General features: G+C 34.6%; 1 protein-coding gene across 11 annotated transcripts in view; it reads left to right on the forward strand.

The window, feature by feature from the left end:
- Positions 1-18,687, forward strand: part of LOC103878903 (EF-hand calcium-binding domain-containing protein 3) — a 514,301-nt gene that overhangs the window by 96,423 nt on the left and 399,191 nt on the right. For all 11 annotated transcript variants that reach the window (XR_004179475.1, XM_031657656.1, XM_031657654.1 and 8 more), the window contains 3 exons: positions 1,205-1,348; positions 3,172-3,243; positions 12,934-13,077. Coding sequence is in view for 10 of the 11 variants with exons in the window: in XM_031657656.1 (XP_031513516.1) it covers positions 1,205-1,348; positions 3,172-3,243; positions 12,934-13,077 (360 nt within the window). In the remaining variant the exon portion in view is untranslated. The remainder of the gene's footprint in view (positions 1-1,204; positions 1,349-3,171; positions 3,244-12,933; positions 13,078-18,687) is intronic.

The following is an 18,687-nucleotide window of genomic DNA, read 5'->3' on the forward strand; positions in this document are numbered from 1 at the left end:
GAGATCACTTGGACTCAGGAAGGGGAACATCACACACCGGGGCCTATCATGGGGAGGGGGGAGGGGGGAGGGATTGCATTGGGAGTTATACCTGATGTAAATGACGAGTTGATGGGTACAGCACACCAACATGGCACAAGTATACATATGTAACAAACCTGCACGTTATGCACATGTACCCTACAACTTAAAATATAATAATAATAAATAAATTTAAAAAAGAAAAAAAAAAAAAAGAAAAACTAGGCTGGGTGTGGTGTCTCATGCTTGTAATCTCAGCACTTTGGGAGGCTGAGGCTGGTGGATCACTTGAGCTCAGGAGTTTGAGACCAGTCTGGCCAACATGGCGAAACCCCATCTCTACTAAAAATATTAAAAAAAATTAGCCATGTATGGTGGCATGCGCCTGTAATCTCAGCTACTCAGGAGGCTGAGTCAGGAGAATGGTGTGAACCAGGAAGCAGAGTTTGCAGTGAGCTGAGGTAGCACCACTGCACTCCAGCCTGGGTGACAGAGTGAGACTCCATCTCAAAAACAAACAAACAAAAAACAGAAAAATTAAAAACCACATAATGATTATGCTTTATATTTTAAATTGGTGTGAGATCAACAGGACTGCCCCATGTGGTTATACAGGTTGTGCTTTGCACAAAGGTGCCTGTTGAGAGAGCATAAATGGAGGCTGAAATGCAGTTCATACTCCAAGCCTTGAACCTCTGTGCTGGATTGCAGTTGCCTACTGAGAGGTACCCTTTTTTTGTAACTAATGCATAGAGAGGAGGTGCCTTTTCCCAATTCACACAAAAGCACAGTGTGAACTATCTGAGGCCCTGGGGATCAAGAGCTTTAATCTCAAATTTTAGCCTTTGTTTACATCATCAAGTGGTAGAAATCTTTAGATCTACATGTACAGGGAGGCATGTAGCTCATTCAGTTTCTAATGGATGAATGAATGAAGATAAAGTCTTATTATAATACATGTCAGTAGCCCATCGTATTATTCTCTTTGTCGTAAAGTTTTTTCGTTTCAAGTGCTGCTTGAGGGAAGTGGGCCCTCAGTTACAAATAGAAAATATTGTGTTTCCTTTGGAGACATTTTGGTTCAGATAAATATTTAATTTGAGGTTTACCTATGGTAAATTTTGGACAAATTATTTTGAATGTTTTTTACACCATAATAGCTTGTATACATTTATCTTTGTAGAGATTAAAGAAGTTGCTAACATCTTGTCACATGTTGATAATGGCAAGATTGGTGTACCTGATTTGGAGCATGCCTTGAAATGTTTGAATGTTAATTTAACTGAGGAGGACTTCGATGGAGCCCTTAACTGTTGTAACGTCAGTGGTGAGCATTTTTTTGGCCTGAGATTCTTTTCATTTTTTTTTCTACTTATGAAAAATAGTCTTAGAGTATACCTATAAGGATAATATACTAATGGGAGTCATTTTTCTGTTGGAGGCTTAGGTTGATACAAATTGGAGCCAAACCACTCTACTAATTTAAATATTTATTGAACATATCTATTCATACTCATATGGATACTATACGTGCTTATTTAGAAAATTACCTTTCATTACTTATAAGCATGGGTGGAAAAATACCATAAATTGTATAATAAAATAAAAACATGACAATAGCAGCTTATTTTGATATGCAGTCTTTTTCAGAGGAGATCCACTTTCATTTGTTTTTTTACAGTACTTGCTCCATTTTGATTTTTAACCAAATAAAATATCTGAGGGCTCACTACATTTAAAAATAAGTTATTTAGTTTTAGTGATTGTTTTCAAATAGTCCACATTTACCTTTGTTTTCTGTCTTTGACTGCATGTAATACGTACTTGATCTCCTTTCCTATACACATTTACTTTTAGGAAGTCAAATCATTTGGGAATACTTCTAGAAGCTGCTGAGTTCTGTTGGTTTTTGGTGAACTTTTATTTTGGGCTTATCTTAACCAATTTGTGTCTTTGGGAATCCTGTGAGTCCTAGGTTTAAGAATACCTCTCCAGTACAGTTTAGTTATTGATTTTGCAAGGTTCCCCAGATTGTTATTCACCTAGGTCAATTTTTATGTTTTGACCTCAGTTTTCTCACACCATCAGACTGGTATAAATTTAGACTTCACACCCACATGAGATGCATACTGGGCCTTCAGTTTATCACAAGAGATTGTTTTTTCCCCTGTCTCTCTGAATTGGGAAGATTTAGGCATCCTTGTTTATTTGAGTCAATAAATATAATATTTTAATCTCTTTTTTAAAAAACCAGGATTGAAACCCTTTAAGCATTTCAGTTTTATTTGATATCTAAGTTCCTACTCTTATTTATGTGGGCTCGAATCTTTTTTTTAATGACTCTGTATGAGCATTTAAATCAAGCACCTAGCCATTTTTGGGTCTCATCTCTATCCCAAAGATAGTTTTAGTGTTAGTACTCAATGCTTAGCATTCTGGATCTCAGTTCCCAGTTAACTCTTTGTTATTTCCTTCATATGACTCAGTCACACATTCATGGAATGTTACATGTTATAGAGTGTCTCTAGGGATTTGTAGTGGGATGGTTTCTGCACTACCCAGGTCTGCCATTTTGTTTAAACTCAAAGTCTCTTTAATATAATTACAGCCCTAGATTGTCTGCTGTGTCACATTATTGCACGTTACTTCACGTGTGACTGTGTGTGTGTGTGTGCATGCGTGTGTGTGTGTGTACGTGTACATGTGCATGTATGTGTGTATTCTATCTAATAACATTGTCTCCTCTGGCCTTAGACTGCATAAATTCAAACACAACCTCTAACACTTCCTGACTTTGTGACCTGGACAAATTATTTAGTTTCCATTTGCTTTCATCTTTCAAAAATAGGCATGCAAAGAGTACCCACATCATAGAATTATTATGAAGATTACATGATTTAATATATGTAAAACACCATAAAAGGGTGCCTAGTATATATAAGGAGCTAAAAAATGTTAGCTATTGTTTGCTAGTAATATTATTAACTGTTCACTGGGTGGTTTTAAAAAGTGTTAAAAGTTCTATTGAAATAGTTTCAATCATTTGAGCTAGAGTGAAATTTTAGCTAACTATGGTAAATCGGTCTTTATTTCATGTGCCAACTCAGTATCAGGTTTTTAATGTCAGCATTTTTGACTTTGATCTTTCAGATAATATGGAGGTGGATTTAAAAGATTTCTTAATTAAAATGAAAGAAAGTCCACATTTCCAAAAGTCCAAAGGTAAGTGAATACTTCTTGTTCAAGAGAATGGCTAGAAAATAAATATTTAAAAATGACATTTAAAAATGACTATCTGGATTTCAAGTTTTTAGTTTTCAGTCTCTCTAGTTTTAAAAAGGATTTCAAGCCACTTATGATGTATAGTATGAATAATAATATAAAAATAAGTGGAGAAAATTGGGCAAAGATATAATGAGGGGGAAAACAAGGCAAGGTTAAAAAGATTAATATGTGCAAGGTCCTTTCTCAAAGGTAGTTAGGTTTTTCTTCAATGACTTCTGGATCTATGAATTAAATCATGTATGGAATTGGATGAGGGACCACCAGTTTTTGTGAAATCTTAAGTCGTGCCGCTAGAGTTTTCAGATGTACACAACTGGACTGCCCATCTATTTCAGTTATAGAAATCCTAACTTCAGTTAATCAGTCCTTCTAAATCCCTGCAGTGTCAATCCCTGTATTATTCTTAATACCACACTATCTATGTTGCCTAACCACATCATTTTGTCCTTGCTATTTAAAGACTTCTGCTTGGCCTCTGTCCCTGAGGTTCGTCTTATTCTTTCTGAAATTAGGGAGACCATTTCAACATCAACATATTTTCCTAACCCCCAAGTCTGCAGAGAACACCTACCAAAGAACTCTTCATGAATGCAGACACCCTTATCAATGGCGTATTTCTAAATGCTTTGATGAAACAAATTTCTTTGTATCACATTTTTTACATTTTAATATCTCTAAAATTGGGTGCCTTGTAGTATTTTTAATTAGATGTAGTTTTTAAAATTTAGACATAATTCACATACCATAAATTTCACCCTTTTAAAGTGTACTGTTCAGTGATTTTTAGTATATTCAGAAAGTTGTGCAACCATCACTTTCTAATTCCAAAACATTTTCTTGACCGCAAAAGAAACTCTGTACCTGTGAGCAATTATTCTCCATTTCCATCTCTCTCTAACTACTGACGACCATGAATCTACTTTCTGTCTGTATGAATTTGCCTCTTTTGAACATTTCATATAAATGTAATCATATTGTATTTTTTTGTGTCTAACTTCTTTTACGTAGCATATGCTTTCTTTCTCTTTTTTTTTAACTTTTATTTTAGATTCAGGGGGTACACGTGCAGGCTTGTTATCTGGGTATATTGTGTGGTGCTAAGGTTTGGGATATGAATGATCCCATCACCCAGGTACTGAGGATAGTATGCAATAGTTAGTTTTACAACCTTTTCCCCTCCTCCCTCTCCCCTCCTCTAGTAGTCCCCACTTTCAATTGTTGCCATCTTTCTGTTCACGAGTACCCAATATTTAGCTCACACTTGTAAGTAAGAGCATGCAGTATTTGGTTTTCTGTTTCTGTGTTAATGCACTTAGGATAATGGCCTCCAGCTATATCCATGCTGATAGTATATGTTTTCAAAGTTCATTTATATTGACTCTTGAACAATGTGGGGGTTAGGGGCACCTTCTAGATAATATGGAGGACAGACTGGATTAAGAAAATGTGGCACATATACCCCGATGGAATACTATGCAGCCATAAAAAAGGATGAGTTCGTGTCCTTTGTAGGGACATGGATGCAGCTGGAAACCATCATTCTCAGCAAACTATCGCAAGAACAGAAAACCCAATACCACATGTTCTCACTCATAGGTGGGAATTGAACAATGAGATCATTTGGACACAGGAAGGGGAACATCACACGCCAGGTCCTATTGTGGGGAGCGGGGAGGGGGGAGGGATAGCATTAGGAGATATACCTAATGTAAATGATGAGTTAATGGGTGCAGCACACCAACATGGCACGTGTATACATATGTAACAAAGCTGCACGTTGTGCACATGTACCCTAGAACTTAAAGTATAATAATAATAAAAAAAAGATTGCTTAATGAAAATGAAAGAAAGTCCACGTTTCCAAAAGTCCAAAGGTAAGTGGATACTTTTGCTTCAAGAGACTGGCTGGAAAATGAGTGGCTGCACAGTCAAAAATTCATGTATAATTTCAGACTCCCCTGAAACTTAATTACTAATAGTCTACTGTTGACTGGAAGCTTTATCAATAACATAAATGATTAACATGTATCTTTATGGCATATGTGTATATATATAAAAAATACTGTTTCTTACAATAATGCAACTAGAGAAAAGAAAATATTATTAATAAAATGAGATAGAATATCTTGACTGTTCATTAAATGTAAGTGGATCATCATCCTCATCCTCATCATCTTCAAGTTGAGTAGGAAGAGGAGGAAGAGGAGTTGGGTTTGTTATCTCAGGAGTGGGAGAGATGGAAGAGGTGGAGGAGGTAGAAGAGGAGGCAGAAGAGGCAAGGACACTTGGTTTAACTTTATGGAAATACATCATAATTTCTTGTCTGACATTATTGGCTTTTCATTTCTCTAAAAATGTTTCTGTCTGATACCAGTCTTTCACTGTTTGCTTTAGTTTCAGTGTCCATATCATAGAAGGGTCCATATCATAAAATAAGTCAAAGCAGTCTTGAATAATTGGAACCCTTCTACCAGATTGTCAATTTGTTTCCTTGCATTGCTTCTTCTATGTCTTCTTCCTTGTCATCTGGCACTGGTTTGAGAGTATTCATCTCTATCAAATCATCTTCAGTTAATTCTTCTGGTGTGGTGTATATTCTCTTGAATTTCTCCCAATAGCCACATCTTGAAACCTTTCACCCTTTGCCATTTTTTTTTCTCACCATTTCCACAATCTTTCTCATGATCTTGTTTAGCTCTGTTGTAAATCCTGTGCAGTCATGCACAACATCTGGACACAGCTTTCTCCAGTAGTGTTTGGGGCTTGATGTGGCATCCTACTGAAGCCTTTCATATTCTCTCTGTCAGGGTTTTCTTCCACAGTGTTGACAATTCTTTCCATAGAGTACCATGTGTAATGAGTCTTTAAAGGTTCTTATGACCCCCTAATGTAGAGGCTAATATCATATTTGGAGCCAAGTGGACCACTTCAATGCCTTTGGTGTTGAATTCATAGAGTTTTGGGTGGCCAGAGGCATTGTCCAATATCAAAAGAACTTTAAAAGGCAGTCTCATCCTTGCTTCAGGGACAAAGCATTGATGGAACCAATCTAGAAAAAGCATTCTGGTTTTCCAAACCTTCTTGTTATATAATCAAAAGATGGGAGCAGGTGTGTATTTTTTCCCTTCAAGGCTTGAGGGTTAGCAGCTTTATGGATCAGGGCAGTCCTGATTTTAAACCTAACTGCATTTGCACAAAATATTAAAGCTAGCTTACCCTTCTTAAATCCTGGTGCTTGCTTCTCTTCTCTACTAATAAATGTCCTTTGTGGCATTATTTTCCAGAATAGAGCGCTTTTGTCTGCATTAGAAACCTGTTCTGGGATATATACTTTCTCCTCAATGATTTTCTGGAGACATGTGTATTCAAATCCTTTATCCATTTTAAAATCAGGCTTTTTATTGTTGAGTTGTGAGAGTTATTTATATGTTCTGGATATTAGACCTTTATCAGATAGATAATTGCAAATATTTTTTCACATTTTGTTAGTTGTCTTTTTTCTTTCCTGATGTCCTTTGAAGAATAAATGATTTTGAATTTGGTAACGTTCAATTTATACTTTCTTTTGTTGCTTCTTTTGATGTCATAAAGATAATCCAAACTCCTGAAGGTTTACACCAAAGTTTTCTTCTAGTTTTAGCTCTTTTATTTGAATCCTTAATAAATTAGAGTTAATTTTTGTATGTGGTGTGAGATGACAGTCCATTCTTACCTTTTTTAGTCCAGATATTCACTTGTCCTAGCATCAGTTGTTGAAAACATTGTTCTTTCTGCACTGAGTGATTTTGGTACCCTTAGAGAAAATCAATTGATCATAAATGTATGGGTTTATTTCTGGACTCTCAATTCTATTCCTTTTATATTTATTCTATCCTTATATCAGTTTTTGATTGCTATAGCTTTGTTTAAAGTAATAACCTAAACAGTAATTTTTAACCAGAGCAGGGTAACTAGAATTATCTGTAAAGCTGATTCACCTGGTTCTATCTGTATATGATGAAGTAGCTTGTATTTTATAGAATAACTATAAAATCTGGTAAAAAATAAGCAACATAAGCAATCACCACAACTGTTTAAGGGCAATGGGCAGTAACCAAGCCTGTCAGGATTCGTGGGGCCATAGGATAAACACAAAGAAAACCATATTTAAGAACATGAGTGTAAAATGGCTGAAAACCAACTACAAAGAGAAAATCCTAAAAGCCACCAGTGAAAAGTTATACATTATTTTCTAAGGAGCAAAAAAGTTATTGATGGCTGGGTGTGGTGGCTTATGCCTATAAATCCCAGTACTTTGGGAGGCCATGGGGGGAGGATCGTTTGAGGCCAGGAGTTTGAGACCAGCCTGGGCAACATGGCAAGACCCTGTCCCTAAAAAAAATTTAAAAATAAGCCAGGTGTGATGGCACATGACTGTAGTCCCAGCTACTCAGGAAGATAAGACAGGAGGATCGCTTGAGCCCAGGAGTTCAAGGTTGCTGTGAGCTGTGATCACGCTGCTGCACTCCAGCCTGGGTGACAGAACGAGATCCCATCTCTAAATAATGATGATGATGATAATAATAATAAATATTTGTAGCTTTCTTTACATAAAATTTTTACAAAATTATCATTGGGGGAGCCTAGCTTAGTTCATGAGTCGATAGTTTATTGGTTATTACTGTTCAGGAGTTACAGTGCTGGTGAAATGCACCTGTCTTTCAGAATGCTGTGGTCCATCTCTGATGAATGCCATCGACAATGGAATAACATTAAAAACTAAACTTTTTTAAAGGCTGTGAACATCGTATTCTGTATTAAAATATCTTTTAAAAATGAAATAATATTTTAAGAAAAAACAGAAAGTTCACTACCAAGAGATCTACATAAAAGAAATGTTACCAATATCAGGAATGAAAAAAGGGACATAACTATGGAGTACACAGACATAAAAAGATACTAATTATACTTTTATACCAATGCATTTGAAAATTTTTATGAAAAGAACAAATTCCTTGAAAAACTCAACTTACCAAAAGTAGCTGAAGAATAATTAGAAAATCTGAGGAGTAACGCCAGGTTCAGATGGCTTCATTAGTAAGTTATTTTAAAATTTAAAAAGGGCTGGGCACGGTGGCTCAAGCCTGTAATCCCAGCACTTTGGGAGGCCGAGAAGGGCGGATCAATGCAGGGTCAGGAGATCTAGACCATCCTGGCTAACCCAGTGAAACCCCGCCTCTACTAAAAAAAAAAACAAAAAAAAAAAAACTAGCCGGGTGAGGTGGCGGACGCCTGTAGTCCCAGCTACTCGGGAGGCTGAGGCAGGAGAATGGCGTGAACCCGGGAGGCGGAGCTTGCAGTGAGCCGAGATCGCGCCACTGCACTCCAGCCTGGATGACAGAGTGAGACTCCGTCTCAAAAAAAAAAAAAAAATTTAAAAAGGATATAGTACCATTCTTACATAAACTCCTTCAGAGTTTAGAAGCAGGAAGAATATTTCCAACCTCGTTTTATGAGGCCTATGTAATCTTCATATAAAAACCTTACATGAGGACCAAATTATAATTCGGTCCCCATCATGACCACAAATGGGAAAAGCTTTAATAAAATAGGATCAAATGAAATCTAGTGATATATAAAAAGGAAAGATATATCGCAAGTTGAGTTATTTTTAGGAGGGCAGTATTGGTACTAATTAACAAAAATTAAAGTGTAATTCTCCATATTACAAAATAAAGGAGGAAAAAAATTATCTTAACAGATGTAGAAAACATATTTGATCAAATTCAACACCCTTTCATATTAAGGGGTACTTACAGAAACCTACAACAATCATGTTTAAAGGAAAATTTTAAATTCTTGACCACGGAGATTGGGAATGAGACAAGAATGTCTACTATCATCACTTCTGTTCAACAGTGTATGAAAGTCCTAGCCAGTACCACAGGCAAAACAGAATAAGGAAGATAAGAATTAAGAGAGAAGAAATGGAACTTCCATTATTCATTGGCAATATAATTAATAGGCAGAAAAACATGAAACTATACACTGGTTATTATATTATTGTATTTCAGTTAATGAGCAAATTTACCAGAGCTGCTTGATACATGATCAATTTAAAATTATAATTCTATGTTCAAAAATTGTATTTCTGTAGTTTGCCACAAACAATTATAAAATGAAAATAAAGATATGATTTGCAATGGTACAAAAAAGTAATTATTTAGGAGTAACTAGTGAAACAAGTTTATAATTTTTAAACAGAAAACTACAAAATAATTTGACAAAATTTAAAGAAAAACCTAAATAAATGGAGAGATACATTATGTTTTGTAGTTTCAATATGCTTTCGGTTATCACCAATTTGAGCTATATATTCAATGCAATCCCAATCAAAAGTCTAGCATAATTTTATAGAAACTGACAATCTGATTTTAAATATGAGAATAAATGCAAAGGACCAAAATAGCCAGGGCAAAGTTCAAGAAGACAAAGTTGTAAAACTCACGTTGCTTTACATCAAGATTTATAACAAAGTTACTGTAATTAAGACAGTGTGGTATTGACACAGAAACCAATAGAGTAGAATACAGAGTCCAGAAAGAGATCTACACATAATATGCCCATCTCCTTTACAACAAAGGTACCACTGCAGTGGAGCAAGGAAAGGATGGCCTTTTAAATAAATGAGGTTATTTCAATTGAATGTTCATTTATAAAAAAGTTAATCCTGGTGCCTTCTTTATAGCATTCACAAAATATGTATCATTTTGCTAAAAATGATATTACCAGGACAATTAGCAGAATGTGAATGGGTTTGAGAATTAGATGACATTATTGTATCAATGTAATAATTTCCTAATTTTGATGATTGTATTTTTATTATGTAGGAGAATGTTCTCGTTGGAGAAAATACACAATAATATAGTTAATGGTGAGGGGGCATTTTGTTGGCTATTTACATTCAGATATTTCAGATAAAATTTTGTACTGTACTTGCAACTTTTCTGAGGGTTTGAGATTGTTTAAAAATAAAAAAGTTAAAGAATTTTTTTTAAAGGGTTGCCAATTGGTGATGCGTATATGGAAAATAACATTGTAGTCAAATTTTAGGTACCTGGATTTTGTTAGGTAATTTCACTTCTTTGGATTTTAGATCATTTTCCACATGAGTGGTTTGGTCTCCAAAGTCTCTAAGTTCACTGATGTAAATTGAACTTTTCGCCTTAAATATTTCACATTTTAAAAAGTTGTATAGGTTTACTATCATAAGAACTTAATGGATAAATAACCTTATTATATAATGTGGATTACTATAATAATTACTGGCCCTGAAAAATTAGATATATTCTCTTACTCTCAGTTTTCTTTTCCTCAAAATAAGGATAATAATGCCTATATCATATGATAGTTGTAAGAATTAAGCAAAACCATTTCCCTGTAGTAGCTACTGATTAAAAAGTTACAAAGTCAAGAGATGCAAAATGTAAATATATCACATTTTTATTAAATCAATAGATTTCCTTTTCAAAAATTCAGTGCTACAAATTGAATTTTATGCCTCCTATATATTACATTTTGAAAAATTGGGTAGGTTCAGAATTAGAACACAATTGGCCAATAACTTTGTTATATGGCATAGGTTACCATAGTAATTACTGTCTGAGTGCTACTGGAAAAATAATGTAAGTTTTCTTATTATCCTTTTCTTCTTTAGAATATCAATGGAATTTGAAACACATTTTGCTTTTATATCCAGGCATTGGAATCCTTTTCATTCAAATGGTGTACGTAGTTGGGTCCATTTTGAGTGCTAGCTTCTTTAGGATCCAATCTTCACAGTGTTAATTCCTTTTTTTAAAGAAGAGAACCTTAATGCTCAAAAGGATAATAGGCTAATAATTCTTCTATAGATGTAAGAATTGAGACCATGCCTCTGTATTACAAAGTTATAGAGTCAAGTGTGTAAAAATGTAATTCTATCACAGTTTTTGGTTAAATCAGTAGTCAGTGTTTAATTAGTAGTATTATGACTGTTCAAAATAGCTCATTGATGAGTCAGTAGTCATCTCATTACCTCCATGCCTCTTTGCATGTGCAATCTCTTGCCTCCTCTTTCTCCTGGAGTTAACAATTATCTTTTAAAAAAACGTATGTATTTTCCTATAGACCTATTACTTTTTCCCATGTTTCAGACAAAAAATTTTTGTACTGTACTTGCAACTTTTCTGAGAGTTTGAGATTGTTTAGAAATAAAAACAATGTTTAAAAGCTTTAAAAAAAGGGTTGCAAATTGGTGGTGTGTGCATATGAAAAACAACATTGTAGTCATATTTTAGGTACTTGAATTTTTTTTTCCTACTGACCGGTTGTATGATGTTGCATAGGTAATTTCACTTCTTGGACTTTGAACATTTCTGGCACAATCATGTTTGAAATGTTAGTCAAACATTGACTATGATTTTTGAAATCATAATAAAAAATGTTTGAATATTGACATTTTCAAAATACTCAAACACAGTTTTATGTACTTTAGATGCTCTGATTTGAATTGTTTCTCCCCTACACCCACTAAACAGCTGTCATCCCAGAATTTCTTTTTAGTAGTATTCTATGGCTCACATGTTTCCTGAATCCCTGTCATGATTTACTCCTTTATTTTGCTGAAGCACATTTTGCATTAGGTTCCAAAGTAAAACAACATGGGATATGTAATTTTTGAGTCTTTGAATGCTTCCCAATATCCATATTTTACCTTTATCTTCTTTGATTATTTGGCCAGGTATTAAATGTTAAGTCTCTAACATAGTGCTTATCATGTGGTAGTTGCCTTATAAATGGAAGGTAGTATTATTGTTGGATCACATTGGAGCATGGTTTGTGCTCTTACATCCAACCAGCTATACCTTCTATTTCACCTTTAAGTTATTTTATTTATACAATATTCTCAACTGGGGCCAGATTGACTAAGAAGTGGAAGAAGCAGCTACCCATGTCAACAAAGGACTGAAGTAGTTATTTTTCACAATATTAATATCCAGTTAATTTCTTAGAACAAAATTATGCTTATAGGTTATTTATCAGTTTAATCATTTTAAGGTAACATAACTTTAAGTTAAATAATGAAAGATAATTTTGATTTAAAGATTATTTGTAATGCTTTGCAATGATTTCAGGGCCACATATGAAGTAATATGTGGCTCAAGGGATAAAGGTTGACTACCTATATGTTTCTACTTGAAAGGCACAGTGGTTAAGAGGATGGGCTTTGGAACTATAGGGTCTGTACTTAAATCCTGTCCCTGCCACTTACTACCAATATATTATTTGGTAAGTCACTTAATTTTGCTAACCTCAGTGTTTTCATCTGAAAAACAGGGATGAAAATGCCTATCTTGGGATTATTATAAGGATATTTGTAATTTGGTAAAGTGAAATTGCTTGGAACAGCGGCTAGCACTTAGTAAGTGCCCTGTGACTGTTAGCTATTATAATACACTCTAGTTTTTAAAACTATACAAATTGTTCCATGTAAAATTCTAGAATCAGATCTTCATATTTTATGCAACCTGAGTCTATTCAGTGATAACTAATAACATATGCTCTGTTTCTGCTGTTGAAATGTTTGCTTTTGCTCTCTTTCTGCAGCTACACAGATACTCTTAGCTGCTACCCAAATTCTCCAGAATGATCTAATTGATGTCTCTGACCTCAAGACGTTATTGATGGACAAGGACCTTCATACAGCTAATGCTATACTTACTGTAATGTTAAGACATGTACCTGAACATGGTTAGTAGTTTCAATGCATCTATCTTATAAGGACCATCCTCTACCAGAGGGGTGGAAGGTCTATGGGTAGGACACACAGGGATGGAGGGTATCCAGTGGAAGCTGAAGTGGGATGACTGCTGGACACTGGTACTGCGCCTACAGGTGTGCCAACCCTGAGCTTCATTGAGCCAAACGAATGGGGAAGTCAGAGCTCATCTTATCCCTGTGTGAGTCCACTGATGGTACCTAGAGGGTGAGATTATTTTGTGAACTGACTGACATGGGCAGTGGTCAATCAGAATGCCACATGTAGAGTAAAACGGGGTCCTGGAGGCCCTTTCGGTTTTTGGAAGGTGAATTATGGTGATATCCAGGGATACCGTGGAGTGTTACACATAGTGGTGGCTCAGGGCAGCAGATATCTATAAATATAAAAAATAAATTTACTATTTTAATGACAGGTATAGCTGAATATTATCCATGATGGGTTCTTAAAATGAGTTGGGGAGTATTATTTTTTTATGTTTTTTAGAAGAGACTTTTTTCTTCCTTGAATGTTGAGTAGAATTCATGAAGCCATGTTGGCCAAGAGTTCTTTTTGTGAAAGGCTTTGGATTATTTATTTAATGTCTTTAAATGAATAGGATTAACAAGGTATTTTATTTTCTTGTTAGTTTTGGCAAGCTGTGCTTTTAGAGGAATTTGTTCATTAGATCTGCCTTTTCAAATGTATTGAATAAAGTTGTTCTCTTTTTGACATCTGACATAGCTGTAATGCTATCCTCATTTTAATTCTCAAAATTAGTGGATTGTAGCTTCTTTTTTTACCCTCGATTGAACTTCACAGAGTTTTGAATCTTATTAATCTTGTAAAAAATTCAACCTTTATCTTGATTGACACTTTAAAAAATTTATTTCCTCTTTATTATTTTTTGCTTTTATCTTTACTGTAATGTCTACACTTGATCTTAGCCAAAAGGCTGATAAGTGATTACTATATGCTAACTTATTACAATTCTTTTATTTCTAATTTTTATGGATACATAATTATTATACACATTTATGGGGTATGTGTGACATTTTGATACAAATATACAATATATAATGATCAAATCAGGATAGTTGGGTTATCTGTCACCTCAAGCATTATCAGTTCTTTGTATTAGAAACATTCCAATTTCACTCTTTTAGTTATTTTGAAATGTAAAGTAAATTATTAACTATAGTCACTGTATTGTGCTACTGAACACCAGATCTTATTCCTTCTAACTGTATTTTATACCCATTAACCAACCCCTTTTTTATCTCCTTCCCACTATATCCTAACATCTATTTTTTCTTTGTTTGTTTGTTTTTTTTTTCTTTAACTCTTTTTTTTCCTTTTTTCAGTCAACTTCCCTAGGGTGAATATATCCCGATTTCTAGTGATGAATATTTAGCTCAATTATTTTAAGGATTTTTTTTTTGTTTGTAATACATACCTCACAGCAAAATTTCCTCAAAACATTCATTTAACTACATCCTACAAATTTTGATGTATAGTATTTTAATTATTGTTCAGGTCAAAATTTTTCTGATTTCTGTTGTCATTTCTTCTTCAACTCATGATTGTAGAAGTATGTTTCTTAATTTCCAAAAATTTGAGGTTTTATAATCATTACATCATTAATTTCTAGTTTAATTGCATTGTGGTCAATGAACATACTCTGATTTTAGTCTTTTGAAGTTTGTTGAGAGTTGATTTATTGACTATGATAATTTTGGTAAATATTTTTTTGTGATTGAGAAGAATATATAGTCTGCAGTTGGGTTGGGTAGGAGTGTTCTATATATTAGATCAGATTTATTGTCAAATTCAAATTTTTTTATATTCTTACTGATGTTTTATTTCTTTGTTCAATAGTTACTGAAACAGTTGTTCTAAAATCTTCTACAATTTTATACAATGATTATGTATTTGTCTACTTCTCCTTTTAATTCTGTCAGTGTTTGCTGTCTATAGTTTTTAGCCCATGTTGTTAATATGCTGACTTACAATTAAGGCTGGGCATTGTGATTCATGCCTGTAATCCCAGCACTTTGGAAGGCTGAGGCAGGCGGATCACTTGAGCTCAGGAGTTCGAGATCAGCCTGGGCAAGATGGTGAAACCCTGTCTTTACAAAAAGTACAAAAATTAGCTAGGTGTGGGCCGGGTGCAGTGGCTCACACCTGTAATCCCAGCACTTTGGGAGGCCGAAGCAGGTGGATCACGAGGTCAGGAGATCAAGACCATCCTGGGTAACACAATGAAACCCTGCCTCTACTAAAAATACAAAAAATTAGCCAGGCGTGGTGACAGGCGCCTGTAGTCCCAGCTACTTGGGAGGCTGAGGCAGGAGAATGGTATGAACCTGGGAGGCGGAGCTTGCAGTGAACTGAGATCGCACCAGTGCATTCCAGACTGGGCGACAGAGTGAGAATCCATCTCAAAAATAAAAAATAAATAAATAAATTAGCTTGGTGTGATAGCATGAGCCTGTAGTCTCAACTACTTGGGAGGTTGAGGCAAGAATTCTTGAGCCCAGGAGGTTTAGGCTGCAGTAAGCTGTATTTGTACCACTTCATTCCAGCCTGGGTGACAAAGTGAGACCCTGTCTCAAAAAAACTGATCTATCATCCAAATTAATAGAACATTTCGTTATAAAGTATTCATATTTGTTTTTAATGATGCCTTTTATCTTAACTTCTACCTTGATATTAGTATAGCAACATTGGCTATTTTTTCTTTTAGGGATAGCGTATCTTTTTTGTCATTTTACTTTCATTCTTTCTGTATCCTTATATTTTAGATATATCTCATGAATAGTACATGGCTTTGCCAGCCTGTTAGTGTCTTAAAAATTGTTTTATTTGAAATGTTTACATTTACACAAGAGTTTTAAAGATAGTACAGAGTTCCTGTGTACCCTACCCAGCTTCCCCTAATGTTAGCATCATACATAACCATGTAACATTTATTAAAACAAAGATATTAATATTGGGACAGTACTATTCATTGAACTACAGACTATATTTGGATTTCACTAATTTTCACTAATGTGCTTTAGTGTCTCAGGATCTAGTCTGGGATACCATGTTACATTTAGTTGTCATGTCTTGTTAGCCTTCTCTAGTCTATGACAGTTTCTCAGCCTTTCCTTCTATTTAGTGACATGATACTTTGGAAGAGTATTGGTCAGATATTTTGTATAAAACCTCAGTTTGAGTTTATCTCATGACTAGCCTGGGGTTATGGGCTTTTGGGAAGAATACCCCAAAGGTAAAGTGCCCTTTTAATTGCAACATATAATATATTATATTAACATGATTTGTTACTGATGATATTAACCTTGATCACTTGAAGTGGTGTCTGCTATATTTTTTTATCGTAAAGTCACTGTGTTTCCCTTTTTCACAGTTTTTGTTAGATGCAAGTCACAAAGTTTAGCCCCATGCTCAAGGAGAAGAAAATTAAGCTATTCTTCTAGAGGGAAGAGTATCAAAGAATTTGTGGACATGTGTTAAAATAACCATAGTAATTAATAAATATTTTGGAGGAGATACTTTGAGACTGTGCAAGTATTCTGTTTCTCCTCTAAGTTTCTCCCACTAATTTTAGCATTCATCGGCAGATGAATTGCTAGTCTGTAGCAATTATTACTGTGTTGTTCTAATGTTGACTTTCTACTTCCCTCATTCCTTCTACATTTTAAAATTATTTGAAATTCTTTGGCAGGGACGATTTATTCTTTCACTCCCATTAATTAATTAGTAATATGTCTTTTAATTAAACCATGTAGTTAACTTACACTTGTAGATTACTAAAGTATTTGGGTTTAAATCTACCATTTTACTAGTACTTTCTATTTCAGCCACCTGTTCCATATTTCCTTTTCTCTTTCCTTGTCTTTTGGATTTTTTACTTTAAAAATTACTCAATTTCTTAGACAATAGCAAAACAAATATGACAAAAATGATATAAAATCCTTTGGGGTGTGATAAGTGTGTTCCTTATTTTCTTGTGATTATTGTTTATTTGTGTTTACAAATATCAAAACTTTGTCAAATATCACAGAAATTGCTGTCTGGTGTGATCCAGAGCAATCAGACAAGAGAAAGAAATAAATGGCATCCAAATCAGTAAAGAGAAAGGCAAGCTGTCACTTTTCATTGATGATATGATCATATACCCTGAAAACCATCAAGCTTCATCCAGAATGCTCTTATATCTGATAAATGAATTCAGTAAAGTTTCAGGATACAAAATCAGTGTACACAAATTAGTAGCACTGCTATACACCAACAATGACCAAGCTGAGAATCAAATCAAGAACTCAATCCCCTTCATAACAGCTACAAAAAAAAAATAATAAATACTTAGGAATATACTGAACTAAGGAGGTGAAAGACCTCTCTACAAGGAAAACTACAAAACACTGCTAAAAGAGATCATCAGTGACACAAATGGTCATGGATGTGTGGAATTAGTGTTGTCTGCCAAAAGCAATCTACAGATTCAATGCAATTCCCATCAAAGTACCATGATCATTCTTCACATAACTAGAAAAATGTCCTGAAATTCATATGGAACTAAAAAATAGCCTGCATGGCCAAAGAAAGACTAAACAAAAAGAACAAATCTGGAGCATCACATTACCTGACTTCAAACTATACTGCAAGGCAACAGTTATCAAAACAGCATGGTACAGGTATAAAAATAGGCATGTAGACCAATGGGACAGAATAGGGAACCCAGAATTAAAGCCAAATACAGCCAACTGATCTTTGACAAAACAAACAAAAACATGAAGTAGAGAAAGGACACCCTATTCAACAAATGGTGTGGGGATAATTGGCAAATCACTTGTAGAAAGATGAAACTGTATCCTCATCACTCATCTTATACAAAATCAGCTCAAGATGGATCAAAGACTTAAAGCTAAGATTTGAAACCATAAAAATTATAGAATATAACATTAGAAAAACTCTTGTAGACATTGGCTTAGGCAAAGAGTTCATGACCAAGAACCCAAAAGCAAATGCAACCAAAACAAAAATAAATAGATGGGACTTAATTAAACTAAAAAGTTTCTGCAAAGCATAAGAAATAATCAGCAGACAACCCACAGAATGAGAGAAAATATTCACAAACTCTACATCTGACAAAGGACTAATATCAAGAATCTACAAAGAACTCAAGTCAGCTAGAAAAAAACAAAACCATCAAAAAGTGGGCAAAGGACATGAATAGACAGTTCTCCAAAGAAGAAATACATGGCCAACAAACATATGAAGAAAATGCAGAACATCACTATTTGTCAGGGAAATGCAAATTAAAACCACAATAAGATACCACCTTACTCCTACAAGAATGGCCATAATTAAAAAATTAAAAAATAATAGATGTCGGCATGGATGTGGTGAAAAGGGAACACTTTTATGCTGCTGGTGGGAGTGTAAACTAATAAAACCACTATGGAAAACAACATGGAGATTCCTTAAAATCTAAAAGTAGGTCTTTTGACTCCTTGGTTCAGTGATATTGTGTGCAGTAATCTTGTGTCTGGATACTTTGTTGAATTATTTTATCAGTTCTAGGAGCCTTCAGG

Source organism: Papio anubis, chromosome 17, assembly GCF_008728515.1.
Source record: "Papio anubis isolate 15944 chromosome 17, Panubis1.0, whole genome shotgun sequence".
In the NCBI taxonomy this organism is placed as follows: Eukaryota; Metazoa; Chordata; class Mammalia; order Primates; family Cercopithecidae; genus Papio; species Papio anubis.